General features: G+C 35.8%; 1 protein-coding gene across 4 annotated transcripts in view; it reads left to right on the top strand.

Annotated features, from left to right (window-relative positions):
- Positions 1 to 16,215, top strand: part of ATP13A3 (ATPase 13A3) — a 69,872-nt gene that overhangs the window by 43,019 nt on the left and 10,638 nt on the right. For all 4 annotated transcript variants that reach the window (XM_054700457.1, XM_054700458.1, XM_037525305.2 and 1 more), the window contains 5 exons: positions 559 to 631; positions 3,177 to 3,354; positions 4,433 to 4,620; positions 9,069 to 9,157; positions 16,044 to 16,124. In XM_054700457.1, the coding sequence (XP_054556432.1) occupies positions 559 to 631; positions 3,177 to 3,354; positions 4,433 to 4,620; positions 9,069 to 9,157; positions 16,044 to 16,124 (609 nt within the window). The remainder of the gene's footprint in view (positions 1 to 558; positions 632 to 3,176; positions 3,355 to 4,432; positions 4,621 to 9,068; positions 9,158 to 16,043; positions 16,125 to 16,215) is intronic.

Here is a 16,215-nt window from a genome sequence, read left to right as displayed (position 1 = left end):
TTGAGGAGCAGATTGAAAATCTCAGTAATATGAAATAGCATTTTACTTAATGCTAACAACTATGGGTAAAGCAGTAAAGCCTTGTGAGTTTAAAAGATGATTGTATTCACTTTTGCCTTTAACAGATTGGGCATTACAGAACTCTTCGAAATATCATAGGGAAAGTCCAGAGTAAGAAGAGATGTTTCCATAATAGCTTGTAGCACATTATGCATTTGGAGAAAAAACATAAACAGTGGTGTTCATGGGTACTCCTTTGGATTTTATGATCAAAGTGATGTAACTTTAGGTTTTTCTCTAAATGACCATTGGTAACATCCCAAGGAGTATTTGTTAAACTGTCCACTTTTAACATTTATAGAAAGAAACAGGAGGAATGATGTTAGCTATTAAGGAAACTTCAAAATACTAATTTTCAAGAATATTGAATATTGTGAGTAAAGGTTTGTTTCCTCTTGTCAAAAAACTTGCATGTCCAAATGTCTCATTTTGAAGCTGTCATTATTGGGGGTCAGATAGTTCCTAAAAACCTACTAATTTTAAAAATTACTTCTGCAGATCCTAAGCAATCTTGGAGACTTCCAGTTTCTCTTCATTGATTTGGCAATCATTTTGGTAGTGGTATTTACAAGTGAGTGGTTTTTTTGTTGTTTATTATTTCAAAGCATATAAAATTCTGATGTGATTTATTAAACTCTGATAAATTTATATCAACAATTGTAACGCAGTGCATGCATCTCCAGATTCCCTGTAACTGTGTTCTTTATCCAGTTGTTTATATTTGGCCCCATTTCTTTTGTTATTCTTTCTCAGTTTTTTCCTTGAAATATTTAAGAATAATTTCATTTATGCCTCTGAATATTTTCATGTTTTGCTTTAAAAAAATGACCATTCTTTTACATAATTAAACACAGTTACATAGATGAAGAAATTTATTAGGTATCTAATCCATAGCCCATATTCAAGTTTTGTCTTAATATCATCCTTCATACATATTTTTCCCCTAGTTTCCTAGTGCAGGATCTAATGTACACTCATAATTTTCATTTAGTTAGCTTTCGCCTTTTTAGTTTCCTTTATTTATTTTAAAGATTTATTTTATTTATTTATACAAGCACTGGGTATAGTCAGAAGCACGGGAGGGTAAGAGAATTCACCAGAGCCAAAGCGGGGAACAAAACAGGCAGACCAACAAAATACACTGCTAAGGGGAGCAGTGGGCATGGCAGGAGAGGTCTGTTGTGCCATGTGGGACCCTCGCCAGCAGCCGGGGATTGAACCGGTGCTGCAGAGGCTGCAGGCAGCTTTGCAGCCTAGTGTTCAACCGCTGCACACCAGGGGAGGCCCAGTTTCCTTTATTTTTAAAAAAATTTTTTTTAAAGATTTATTTATTTAGGCATACAAGAACTGGGGTACAGGCCAGAGGTGCGGAGGGTGAGAGGATTCACCAGAGACAGAGTGGGGAATAGAACAGGTGGATTTACTGAAATACACTGTTGAGGGGAGCAGCAGGTGAGTTAGGAGAGGTCTGCTGCGCCATGTGGGTAGCTCCCTAGCTGGCTGGGGTTCGAACTCATGCTGCAGAGGCTTTGGATAGCTTCATAGTGCTGTGCTTAACCCCTGTGCCACTAGGGAGTCCCCTTTTTAGTTTCCTTTAAACTACAATAATACATCAGCCTTTTGAGCTTCATGACTTTGCTATTTATGAGAGATAAATAGTTCTGAGTGTTTGGTGAATTTTACTGAATTCAAGCTCTGAATTCTTGGCAGGACTCTCACAAAAGTGACTCTATAGCATCTGGCTGCATTGTGTAAGGAAACACAAGATAATAGTGTGTTCCAGTATTGGTGATGTTGACATCAAAATAAATAATGATGATGATGGGATGGGAGCCATAAAAATTCACAAGTTCACACTGGAAATCAGTAAATAATTGGAGAAGAGAAAGCTCTTTTTTACAGTAAAATGCTAAATAATATATATAGAAGAAATGATGGATTTAGACCATGGAGGTACCTTGGTCTTATTGACATTTGAAGCCAGATAATTATTTGTTGTTAGTGGTAGGGAGATGTTCTCTACATTGTGGGATGCTCTGTGGCCTTATCCACTGGATGTCAGTAACACTATCCCAGTTATGATAACCAAAAAATGATTTCACCAAAATCAAATTGGGTGTGGGGCAAAGAGATTTGATTTCACCAAATTGGGTGAGGGGCAAGAGAGGGCAATCCTAGTTGTCTAACTTATGAGTTAGCTATTAATTTCACCAATTAATAATTTAATCAATGAGTTAGCTTAAGCTAATGAATAAAAGTTAAATGAGGAGCAGTATTTTTACACAGTTTCAGTATCTTTTAACAAAGTAACATGATTACAGAGAGACAAAGGAAACAGTGAAGAAATTGGTAGGCACTATTTTAATAAATGGCCAACACTTTTTTTCAATATTACTGCTATGTTTCTGTTGCTTCAAACCTTTACTAATATCTTGTTAAAAGGAAGCAGTACAGGGCCTCCCCGGTGGCACAGCGGTTGAGCGCTGGGTTGCAAAGCTGCCCGCAGCCTCTGCAGCGCCGGTTCGATTCCCAGCTCCTCCCCGGCCACCGGAGGAGGGTCCCGCATGGCGCGCAGACCTCTCCTGCCGCCCGCTGCTCCCCTCAGCAGTGTACTTCGGTCCTTCCGCCTGCTCTGCTCCCCGTTCTGGCTCTGGTGAATTCTCTCACCCTCCCGCGCTTCTGACTGTACTCAGTACATGTATAAACAAACGAACAAATAAATAAATAAATAAAACATGCCTCTATTTAAAAAAAAAAAAAAAAAAGGAAGCAGTACATATTTTAACTGTAAATTTGCAGTTGAAGATTCAGAAGTAACTTTTTAAACATACCATGGTGATTAATCTTAAGTTTATGTGCATATATCTAGTATTCTTTTTACTTGTACTAAAATTTCCTCTGAACTTCAGTAGATCAATGCAAAAATATTGGGGCTTTTTGGAAATAGCCTAATTGTTTGACAGATTATTGAAATATCTATATTTCTGGCTTGGTTTTTGGACAATTTTGAATTAAAAATTAATCAACACTTTTTTTAAGTTCCTAAATGCCTTTAATAGTGTCTTTTGTAGTGACAAATTAATATAAATACAATACTTTTGTTTTTCTCAATATAGTGAGTTTAAATCCTGCCTGGAAGGAACTTGTGGCTCAAAGACCACCTTCAGGTCTAATATCTGGGGCCCTTCTCTTCTCCGTTTTGTCTCAGATCATCATTTGCATTGGATTTCAATCTTTCGGATTTTTTTGGGTAAAGCAGCAATCTTGGTATGAAGTATGGCATCCACATTCAGAGTAAGTTGGTCAAACAATGAAAAATAAATGTGTGCAATATACATGCATGTAATCATTAGTAAAAATTTATATAGAAGTTTGTATACAACTTGATTAAACCCTTAAATAATTTGGCTTGTATTCACTATTATCACGTTAACTATATCTGTGGGATAGGCTAGGTCCTAGTTAATAACAGCTACCAACATGATGACATTGAACCTGTTTCTTAATTTGCTAATGTGCCTTCCTGATCTGTAAAATGAAAAAGTTAAAATGAATCAACCAGGGCCTCTTCTAAACACAGAATATTTGCGCTTTTAACTTTTCTACTCCCACTTTAGGAAATGATACAAACATTTTTTTTATGTTCATTTGATTGAGGGAGATTATTTGTCTTTAAAAGTTTTAGAAAACTTAAATTTAACATTGCTGTTATATGTCCATATAAATATTGCACATGAAAAAGAGTAGATGGGATTATTCTCAAAAATCTTTCCATAGTTCACTTTGTGGTACATTAACATTTTGTTACCATTTTCCTATGTATATTGTGGTTTATGTTTTAGTAATGGATAATGTGTCTGTGATAGTCCTGCCCTTCTGGAAGTGGAAATAAGAGATAGGCATAGATAAGAGAGTACTGAAGCCATCTCAGTGCTAAATGCTTTGCTCAGCATTAACACAACTTGTCTTACTTGTTCCCCATAGTAAATGGGCTCAAAAATAAGTATTTCCTCAGTTATAACTAAAGAGTGGTAGAGCTGAGATCAAAACCAAGGTCTGTTTACATTTATTATGCAAAAATTGTGCCCCAAATTTAAAAAAAGGAAGAGGTATATTAAAAGCGAGGGCAGGATTATTAATTAAAGAAGTTCATTGCCTCTGATTTTTTACTGATTAGAATGTCTGACTAAAGAAAACCTTCTAATGCTCTTATTCTATATATCTTACCTTGATATTGTTGGATCTTTTGTTGTAATTAGTACCTCATTTCTATTTATGTTATTATAGTGATTTAAGGCAGTTGAGGTAAAATTGATTTCTTTCGGGGAAATTGATATTTTGTTAGTAATACTCAACTTTTTGTGTGTTTTAGTGCTTGTGATACAACAAGAAGCCTATATTGGAATTCTTCACATTTATACAATGAAACTGAAATTGATACACATAATATACAAAATTATGAAAATACTACAGTGTTTTTTATCTCCAGTTTTCAGTACCTCATAGTGGCAATTGCCTTTTCAAAAGGAAAACCCTTCAGGCAGCCTTGCTACAAGAATTGTAAGTTTGGCATTTATTATGATTTCCACCTTGCTTCTCTTTTTTTTTTTTAAAGATTTATTTATTTATACGAGCAGCGGGTACAGTCAGAAGCACGGGAGGGTGCGAGAATTCACTAGAACCAGAGCGGGGAGCAGAACAGGCAGAAGGACCGAAGTACACTGCTGAGGGGAGCAGCGGGCGGCAGGAGAGGTCTGTGCGCCATGTGGGACCCTTGCCAATGGCCGGGGATCGAACCGGTGCTGCAGAGGCTGCGGGCAGCTTTGCACCCCAGCGCTCAACCACAGCACCACCAGGGGAGACCCTGGAAAATTTTTTTAAAATTAAAGGCTAAACGGGAGTTCATACTGTCAAAACATGCTCCCCCATATAGTAGAAACAATAAATTTTTTGTACACATTTTACTAATTTTCTCATCTTTTCTATTTGTCTATTATTGGAGTTCCCTAACATTGGAATATTGTTACTGATGAGTAAAGAAAAAAATGGAAAAGAAAATAAGAAATGACAGAAATAAAGAATAAATATATGAAATAGTATATAATATAAAGTATAAATATAGGTGATTATGAATGTGGAAAGGTTAAGGCTTTACTACAGCTAACTTTCATTTTCTCCTACAATATAGACAATTAGTGTGTTAAGAACTGCTGTTGCTAATTATATCTAAAAGGTAAAATTATACAATATTTTAAAACTATCATGAGATTATTTTTAGAAATTATGTCAGTTTTAGACATTTATGGCATTCTTTACAGGTTTTTTTACTCTCTAATAATTCATTTTGATTCTAAATAAAGTCTTATTACAGTGTACAGTTGCCATTTTCAACTTTAGTTTTTGACCCAGCTGTATTTCTCTTTTGCCTGTGTTGTCATTCTGAGGACTTTGATGCTATGAGCTTAATTATTACAGTCTCTCTTAGCTAGATGTGATTTCTTGGGATTTAGCTTCAGTTTTGTTACAGTTTCTTACTTGATCCCTGTGTTTACTTCCTGTGAAGTCCAAGTCCTTTCTCAGTCTAAGAAGACTGAACTGCTAGTATTTCTCCCACTGTGGGCCTGTGTATCTTTTTTAGTACTCATCTGCCTTTCATGAATTGGTTGGAACAGAGACCAAGAAGCCCAGGCAAATAACATGGCTGTTCAAAGACAGGTATTTGAGTAAGGGAAGGAGAAAGGGTAGGAATAAAAAGACTAGAAATTGTGGTTATAATTCAGACACTCTCAGTTAGTACTTTCGTGCAAAGAACAAGAAAGTGCCAGACACAGGTATTGTGGGTGTATTGATTCTAAGCAAAGTTTCATTTTTGAGTCACTTACTAAGGGGTATACAAAAGAAATACTTTACTGCCTTAATTTGATGCCATTTTCCTTCAAAGGGATCTGGTATCATTAACAAATCTGTTATCATAAACTAGAACCAATTTAATTATAACTTGAAGATACATATTGCTTTACATTTCAAGTACCTATTTTTACTCTTTTCTACAGAGTCCTTATATCCCCATTTTATAGTTAAAATAATTTGACTCTGAATGACTTATTCATGTTTGTATAGCTTTGTGACAAAATTTAAATCTTTAAGGAGCATTCCCCTGTTCCCTCATTACCACCAGTATAGAATTTGTTTTGATAGTTGTGGTCTGGTGAAGTGTATTACTTGCAGTTCAGTAGAATTATCAAGGACTCACCAAAGATGTCAGGAGAATCCAGGACTTGAAACATAGTCTACTAGACACTCATACATCTCTGAAGTGGATTGTCTAAGATTTTTCCATTCTTAATTCAGATCTTTATTGATCTTTTCATTTTGGTGGTTCTGTAACTTTGTTCGCAGTTTTATTCTCCTGTCAAATTCCTGGTATTCAAGCCTTTTTTTCCTTCTCAGGCCACACAAAGGAAGAATTCAGTTATTTACTCTCTCTCTTCTTACAGAAATCTTGGCAGATTTTTAGAGATGTGATCAAATGGGATGAGTGTAGAAAAGAGATGAAAATTTAAGAAATACTGCTAAGGTAGATGTAAGTTTCTTGAGGCTGAGTAAAATTTTTCTTTCTGGCAGTGTGTCAGGAACTAAATTGCAAATCTATTTTTGCTTCTAGGATAAAAATGTAATAGGATTTGAAAACATTCAATATGGGCTATTACTTTATAGAAACAAACCCTTTTGTCTTTTGTATTTTTGTCTCCATATGTCTCTTTAGTATTTACATTTTTACCAATTCTTTCTGTCCTTTTACTAATTCTTTTTCATTTGTGTGTTTTCATATTTCCAACCATCACTTTTAAATGATCATAGTAGCTACTTGAATGACTCTGTACCTTGTGTAGTGATTTAATTGTTGCATTTATTGAATAGAACTTTATAGTTCCTGTTTTCAGTTATACCTAACATGGGCCCCAGTTGTTATTTTTTATCCTGTTGGTGAATGGCTCATAATAAAAAATATCCCCACTTTGTGTGAAGAATGTTAGTATAACATTCTAGTAGCTTAAGCTACTAGAAAAACATATACAGTTGTTCCTCAGTATCCAAGGCAGATCCGTTTCAAGTCCAGTATATAAAGTGGCACAGTATTTGATTACAACTTATGCATATCCTTTTTAAATACTTTAAATCATCTCTAGATTACTTATAAAACCTAATACAATGTAACTGCTATGCAAATATTTACACTATATTGTTTATGAGTACTGACAAGAAAAATGTGCATGTTTAGTATAGGTATAACCATTGTAGGCCTACCTACATAGTTTATAATTTCAAAAAGTCTGTGATTTATTGAATTCATGGATATGGAACCTGTAGAAGGGCCAGCCAACTGTCTGTTAATAATACATACACATACACTAAACAACACATTCATATATAAAAAAATACATCGTTTCTGTTGAACAATAAACATTGACTTGTAGTTTTGAACTGACATGCTAACAAAATTTGTAGTTACAGATGACCTCACATTAAAAACATAGCATTGAGGGGGCCTCACTGGTGGAACAGGGTTAAAGTCTCAGCTATCAAGCTATCAGCAGCCACTGCAGCATGAGTTTGATCACCAGCCAGGGAGGTGGCCCGCCTGGGACAGCAGACCTCTCCTGTCTCTCCCGCTGCTCCCCTCAGCAGTATGTTTCAGTAGATCTGCCTGTTCTGTTCCCCACTCTGTCTCTGGTGAGTCCTCTCACCCCCACAACTCTGGCCTACACCCCAGCTCTTCTATGCAAACAAAAAATAAAGCTTAAAAAAAAAAAATAGCATTGAACTCTTCATTTACAGTTCATAAAGTGGGATGGATATTCACTTTGTCCAATCCGAAGAGTTCATGATGAGATTTTGGTGACATGTAGTGTTACTAAAGTTTGAATTTAAAGCCAACATCAAATAATAACTGTAAATTAAAAAAAGGGAACTATGTAATTGGGAAATAACTGAGCAGCTTTTAACTCATTAAGAAGTGTATGCTTGTATACATGCATGTGTATATATGTACACAGTTAACAAATGGCCATCAGCAGGGAATTTTATGGATGGAATTTTTCATTCTTCGTTATTAGAGCAATCCATAGGGTTAATTCACTTCTAAAACAGTAGATCAGCTCAGTTTCTGACTTTTAGCTAATATTTTCTGTGCAAATGTTTTCACAGAGCAAGTCAATGAAAAAAGTAGGATTCACTTAAAATATACTTACATTGAATTTAGAATGACTATTTAAGGTTATAATGTAGTTTAATTCTGAGAATAGATGTTACTCAGCATTTTTTTTAGAGATTTTTTTTTTTTTTAAATTTTTGCATACAAGAACTGGGGTGTGGACCAGAGGTGTGGGGGTTGAGAGGACTCACCAGAGAGAGAGAGTGAGGAACAGAATAGGCAGGTCCACTGAAATACACTGCTGAGGGGAGCAGTGGGCAACACAGGAGATGTCTGCACCATGTGGGTTAGTTTCCTGGCTAGGGATCTAACCCATCTTGCAGTGGCTGGCAATAGCTTGATAGCACTGAAACTTTAGCCCCTGTACTACCAAGGAGGCCCTACTGAGGATTTTTATAACAATACTTGTCTTTGTATACATATTATAAATAGTAGTTTCATTTTGTCAAACAGTCTTTTTTTGGTACCTGTTTTAGTCTAGTCTCCTATTTGTGGATTACATACTGGTTTCAGAACCTTTTAAAGTAGTTATCAATTGGGAAAAATACAAATCTCCATAAAGACCTCTCTTATTGTTACAAATGCTGATTATTTTCATATCACAAATGGATCCTTTGCAGAAGCCTGAATGATCTGTCATACTTTAGGAAATTAAATAGAGCACATACATTTATATATATCATCACCTAAATTAGAAGAATTCAGAATCAAATTTAGAATTAACAGTAGCCAGCTGTTGTGATATGACTTTTTATTTAAAGGAACTTAATTTAATTGTTCTTTTCTTTTTCAGATTTTTTTGTTGTGTCTGTGATTATTTTGTATGTTTTCACATTATTCATCATGTTGTATCCAGTTGCCTCTGTTGACCAGGTTCTTCAGGTAAGGCTTAAAAATATCACTTATTACTGGTTATCTGAGGAGTAAAAGTATTTGGGATAGCAGTAGTAAGACATAATACAAAATGATACAATAGGACTATCTGAAATTTACCCAGCCAGATGAGACTTCTGGGTGCTTGATAGAGCTTAAGATATCTCCCCTCCTTTTATGTTACCAAGGAAAGAGACTAAACTATCTACGTTTCTTTTTTCAAGGATCTCTTTCCAAATTTTCTAAGATGTAGCTATATTAACCCTGAGAGAACTTAAGAAGTATGAAGAACATGATTAAAACAGTAGCTTTTATTAACTTTTATTTTTCCTTTACCATTTCTTCATTCTTTGCTTTTGGCTTTATTTCCCTTTGTCTGCAAATTTAATGGCCTTTGGTCTTTGAAAAATTATACACTTTGACCCCATTATTTAATAAGTTCTTTACCAGACTACTTCTTGAGCAGTCTGCACATGCTGCCTCTTTTTCACTGTCCTTTTTCTTCATTCTTTTTTCATTAAAAACATTGTAAATAATGAAATACTTGATCTTTTTCTTGAACTTTTTCTCCATATAAAATTTAAGTTTAGCTTGTTCTTTTGGTCTTCTTAAATATATTCTAATAAAATTAGATAGTTTCTCTTTAAAGGTTTTTAGGCAAGTTTTTATTAGATTTTTTTGCCCCTGGAGTATTAATTGCAGATTTTGATTCTCTTTAAAATTATATATTCTAATTCTTTTATGCTGGGGTATGCAGTCAAGTTATTTTGGATATTCATCTTATATTGAGCAGCCTTTTCAAACTTTTATTCTTACAGTTTTAAAATTCTCTAGGATTTTGTTTTAGTCCTTAATTGTCTTTAATGACAGATGTTTTGTTTCTAACATTTTATTCCTTACACTTCCTATATACTTTCCATGTATCTTAATTGTATTAATACTGGTTGTGTTCACAGCAATGTGCTTGTCATTTTCTGAGCCTAAAGCTAAAGGGAATGTTAAAAATTTTACCATTAAATATTATGTGGATTGCAGGTTTCTGACATATACTCCTTAATTTAAGTATTTATTTTATCTAACAAAATGCCAACTTATTTTGATTTTATGTATGAGAATGTGAAGTTTCTACAACTCTTGGGAATTGTAAGTTCTCATGGAATTGCCATTTCTTCCTCTTTCTTTCAAAGGAAACTTGTTCTTCCCTGAATTTTGGGATACTGTCTGGATATAATGCTGTCTTTTCATGATACATGCAAGTTAATTATCTGATAAAGCTAACTAGATTAATTTCTGATTATTTTAGTGTACACTTTATCAGATTGAGAAAGCTTCCTTTTATAGTGTTTTATTTATTTATTTATTTATTTATTTATTTATTTATTTATTTATTTATACAAGCACTGGGTACAGTCAGAAGCACGGGAGGGTGAGAGAATTCACCAGAGCCAGAGCAGGAAACAGAACAGGCAGACTAACGAAATACACTGCTGAGGGGAGCAGTGGGCGTGGCAGGAGAGGTCTTCGCACCTTGTGGGACCCTCGCCCAGTGGCCGGGGATCAAACTGGTGCTGCAGCGGCTGCGGGCAGCTTCGCAACCCAGCTCTCAACCGCTGCACCACTGGGGAGGCCCCTTTTATAGTGTTTTAAATGTAAATATATGCTTAATTTTATCTAATGTTTTTTCTACATTTATAAAACTTTTCTCCCTGGAGAATGCTGTAAATTATAGATGACTGATAATCAGATGTTGAACTAATTAATACTGCATTCCAAAAATAAATTCATCTGGTTATGATGCATTCTTTTTTCTAAAAGAAAGGATTTGATTTGCTGTGATCATTTTATAAGATTTTTGCATGAATGATACCAAACTTAAACTCGCTCTTTTTTTTTTTCCTTGATATGTTATTGACAGCTTTGAGAAAACTTTGAAACTTTGAAAGTTTTATGAGCCAATTTATGGAATGAATATTCCGTTTCATGGATGTTTCCATAATTTAATCCTCCTTGAATGCACAGGTTGTTTTCCTATGTTTTGTTAATAAAAACAAGGTTTATTTTGCAAATCCCTACACACTTCATTAAGAAAGACAACGTACATTTATAAAGTGAATGTGCGAATGTAGGATTGCTTGGTTAAAAGGTATCTAGAATTTGTTTTTTATAAATACTATGTTATTGGAGTTTGAAAAGATTGACAGTTTACGCTCTTCATAGCAGTGTATGAAGTGTCTGTCTTTCCACAGATTTCATCAGATGATTTAGATAAGCACTTTAAGCAAAAGAACTTTGAGACAAAACACATTTATGTTTTTCTCCCACCATGTGTATCTTCTACTTCACAGCCTAATTATTTCTTGATAGTGTGTTATATTCAGCTCACCTTCCAACAAGGTAGAAGGCTCATCAACTAGTTTGACTTTTACGCCTGCCAGTCTACTGAGATTGCCCTTGCCAAAGCCATCAACAACCTTCTTATTAAGTCCAATGACTTGTCCCCTTAGTTTTTTTTCCCCAATGTTACTTGACTCTGGCAATATTTGACAAGGTAACTATACCATTATCCCTGAGGCATTCCCCCGTGAATTCTTTCGGGCTTTCTCTCTTTTGATTTTGTCCCTACTTTTATGACTTCTCATTCTTTATGGTTCTAAGCCCTCTGTTCTTTAAATTATTGAATTTTCTATTCTTACCTGTTGTCTTAAACTCTGTACATTCAGGTGAACTCATTTATAGTCGGGCCTCCATTGTAGCTGCTGTCTATGTGTTGAAGACTCCCAAGTGTTGTGTGTATCTTCAGCCTAGCTCTCATAACTTCAGCTTCAGACCTGAATAGCCATTGAACATTGTAGGCCTGGTTCATCTGTCAGGTTCCTCATGCAGCATTTTAAAACTAAAGTGGCAGGATACAAAATCAACACGCAAAAGTCAGTAGCCTTCCTATACACAAACAATAAATCTGAAGAAGAAGAAATCAAAAAGACCATCCCTTTTGTTATTGAAACAAAAAAAATCAAATATTTGGGAATAAATCTAACAAAAGAGGTAAAGGACCTATACAAAGAAAACTATAAAACACTGTTAAAAGAAATAGAAGAAGACACAAAGAAATGGAGAGACATCCCCTGCTCATGGATTGGAAGAATAAACATTATTAAAATGGCCATCCTACCAAAAGCAATATACAGATTCAATGCTATTCCAATCAAAATTTCAATGTCATTCTTCAAAGAAATAGAACAATTATTGATGAAATTCATATGGAATCACCAAAAACCCCGAATAGCCAAAGCTCTCCTGAAAAAAAAAGAAGGGAATGGAGGCATCAGACTCCCAGACTTCAAACTATACTACAAAGCCATAATCATCAAAACTGCATGGTATTGGAACAAGAACAGACATACAGACCAATGGAATCGAATAGAAAATCCAGAAATAAACCCACAGATTTATGGTCAACTAATCTTTGACAAAGGAGCAAAGAATATGCATTGGAGCAAAGAAAGTTTGTTCAATAAATGGTGCTGGGAAAACTGGGTCGCTACATGCAAAAGAATGAAGCTTGACCACCACCTCACACCATACACAAAAATCAACTCAAAATGGATTAAAGAACTAGACATAAGACCTGAAACCATAAAATATATAGAAGGAAATATAGGCGAAACACTACGTGATTTGCACATCAAAGACATCTTTACAGACACATCACCCAAAGCAGTGATAGTGAAGGCAAAGATAAACAGCTGGGACTACATCAAATTAAAGAGCTTTTGCACAGCAAAAGAGACAATAACAAAAACAAAGAGAAACCCCACCAACTGGGAGAACATTTTTGCACCCAACACTAATGATAAAGGACTGATCACAAAAATATGCAAAGAGCTGATGAGACTCAACAACAACAAAGAAAATAATCCAGTCAAAAAATGGGCAGAAGAGCTTAAAAGAAACTTCTCTGAAGAGGAAATGCAAATGGCCAACAGGCATATGAAAAAATGTTCAACATCACTTGTCATCAGGGAAATGCAAATCAAAACTACCATGAGATACCATCTTACACCAGTGAGAATGGCACATATTAAAAAAACTACCAACAACAAATGTTGGCGAGGGTGTGGAGAAAAAGGAACTCTTCTGCACTGTTGGTGGGAGTGCAAACTGGTCCAACCACTGTGGAAAGCTGTATGGAGAGTTCTGGACCTACTAAACATAGAGCTTCCATATGATCCAGCAATTCCACTCCTAGGTATTTACCCAAAGGACACAGAAACATCAATTCCAAAGAACACCTGCACCCCTATGTTTATAGCAGCACTGTTTACAAAAGCTAAGCTTTGGAAACAACCCAAATGCCCAAAAATAGATGACTGGATCAAGAAGATGTGGTACATATATACCATGGAATATTACTCAGCATTCAAAAAAGATAAACACATGCAATTTGCAGCAACATGGATGGCGCTGGAAGGGATCATGCTCAGCGAAATAAGCCAAAAAGAAAAAGAAAAATACCGGATGGTCTCACTCATAGCAGGAATCTAGAAAACTTAAATAAGGGACCAGGAAAATGAATAACTATAAGAAAGTGAAAATCAAAATCAACAAAAAACTATGAACCAGAGACACTTTTAGGGGGGCGGGGGTGGGAGGGGAGGGATTGGGGTCAGAATGGGGGGGCTGCAATTGTATGGGGAATATAACAATAAAATTTATTAAAAAAAAAAAAAAAGAAAGAAAGATAAACACATGCAATTTGCAGCAACATGGATGGCGCTGGAAGGGATCATGCTCAACGAAATAAGCCAGAAAGAAAAAGAAAAATACCGGATGGTCTCACTCATAGCAGGAATCTAGAAAACTTAAATAAGGGACCAGGAAAATGAATAACTATGAGAAATTGAAAATCAAAATCAACAAAAAACTATGAACCAAAGATACTCTATGGGGGGTAGGGGGCAGGAGGGGAGGGATTGGGGTCAAAATTAGGGGGTTGCAATTGTATGGGGAATATAAAAATAAAATTTATTATAAAAAAAAAAAAAAACTAAGCTCATCATGTTCTCCCTCAGCCTTGCTTATCTTTTTTGATATCACCATTTGCCCAAGTCAGATGTATATTTACTTGTGTGTTCTTATCCTTGTCACTATGTTGCTAGGTTTTGTTAGGTTTATTCTGAGTTTTTGTTTCTCTCTTTACCCCAGTCCTACTTGCCACCTAAAAGGAAACTTCTTTTTCTTTACTCACAACACTTTTAACATCAATATGTGGGGGTTGTTCCATCTACAAACCAATTTTCTAACTCTCTGACATCGACTGGGTATCTTTAATTCAATTTTGATACTACCTGGAGTTAGCATAGGTGAGTCAGTCAGGCTAATGGCTCAATCCCATGAGACGGTTTCTCTCTCCTCCTCCCATCCCCCACATATTTCAGTTGCAAATCCCCAGGTTGTCATTTGTATTTCTAACCAATAGCTGTAAATCAGGGTTCCCCACAGCCCCCTTCTCAGTTTCAGTTATTTGCTGCAATGGATCATAGAACTCAGGGAAAACTTGTTTATTGGTGTGTTATAAAGAATAAAGGTACAGATGAACAGCCGGATAAAGAGTTATGTGGAGTGTCTGGAAGGATCCTAGTACAGGAGCTTCTGTACCTACAAAATTAGGGTATACCACCCTCCTAGTACATGGATGTGTTGAACAACCCAGAAGCTCTCCAAACCCTGCAGTTTAGGGATTTTATAATGGAGTCTTCATTACATAGGCATGATCAATAAACTCAGTCTCCAGGGTAGATGGTGGGGTGGGGCTGAAGTTCAAAGCTTCTAATCATGGCCTAGTCTTTCTGGTGGTCAGTCCTTACCTTGAAGCTCTCCAAGAGGCCACCAAGAGTTTCTCATTAGAACAAGAAAAAAAAAAGATACCTAGGAAATCTTGGGGATTTAGAAGCTCAGTGTTGGTGGCAGGGCAACCAGACAGAGACCAAATACGAATATATTATGCTGCCTTCCTCACTAGTTCAGGCTGTCATCATTTCTGCCTGAAGCACTGTAACAGTCTCCACCCTGCAGACCCTGCTGGAGTCATAAGTGTTTTTTGAAAACATTGAATCCTAAGTGCCCTCCTGGGCACTTAACATAGTATCTTAGTTCAGTAAATACTTGCTTACTAAAAGACTGTGTGCATAAATGGGATTGTTTTCTATTTTTAGGCCTTACAGATTGATCCCAATCTTACAGTGAAAACATAGATAGTATTTACGTTGATCTGTATGCTTCTTTTACAAATCTGTCTTCATAGCAGTGTAGAGTTTTGAATAATACTTTGTAGTTCAATCTGTATCTACCTCATTGTTTAAAGATAGGATTTTATTTTTTAAGCAGGCACCTGTTAGACATTCATGATCTAGTAGAACATGGACTGTTGAGTTCCATGAATAGAATTTGACCCTAACCTGGGCACTTTTTTTTTTTTAAGATTTATTTATTTGTGCATACAAGAACTGGGGGATAGACCAGAGGTGAAAGGGGTGAGAGGATTCATCAGAGACAGAGCGAGGCACAAAACAGGTGGATTGACTGAAATACACTGCTGAGGGGAGCAGTGGGCAAGACAGGAGAGGTCTGCTGTGCCATGTGGGGTAACTCCCTGGCTGGGGATTGAACCTGTGTTGCAGTGGCTGCAGATAGTTTCATAGTGCTGAGACTTAACTCCTTGCGCCACCAGGAGCCTCTGGGCACTTTATTTTTTTAACTTTGAGTTACTTAAGCTTTGAGCTTTATCATCTGAAAAGTGTATATATTATAATGAGTTTTGTAAATTTGGAAATTATGATGTGCTGTTATATCAACTACCTACTACAGTTTCAACTTAAACTTTTTTGTTTTACAGATAGTATGTGTACCGTATCAGTGGCGTATAACTATGCTCATCATTGTTCTCATCAATGCCTTTGTATCTGTCATGGTGGAGGTAAGCACTGCAGATAATCAGACACCTACCGTGCTGCTTTAGGATTCTTGGTGATTTAATGGAAACAGGGGATTGAGAAAGGTAATATTAT

Source organism: Talpa occidentalis, unplaced genomic scaffold (genome assembly GCF_014898055.3).
Source record: "Talpa occidentalis isolate TD23 unplaced genomic scaffold, MPIMG_talOcc4v2.1 talOcc4.4, whole genome shotgun sequence".
Taxonomy (NCBI): Eukaryota; Metazoa; Chordata; class Mammalia; order Eulipotyphla; family Talpidae; genus Talpa; species Talpa occidentalis.
Note: the sequence above shows the minus strand (reverse complement) of the source record. Positions and strands in the feature narration are given on the sequence as shown.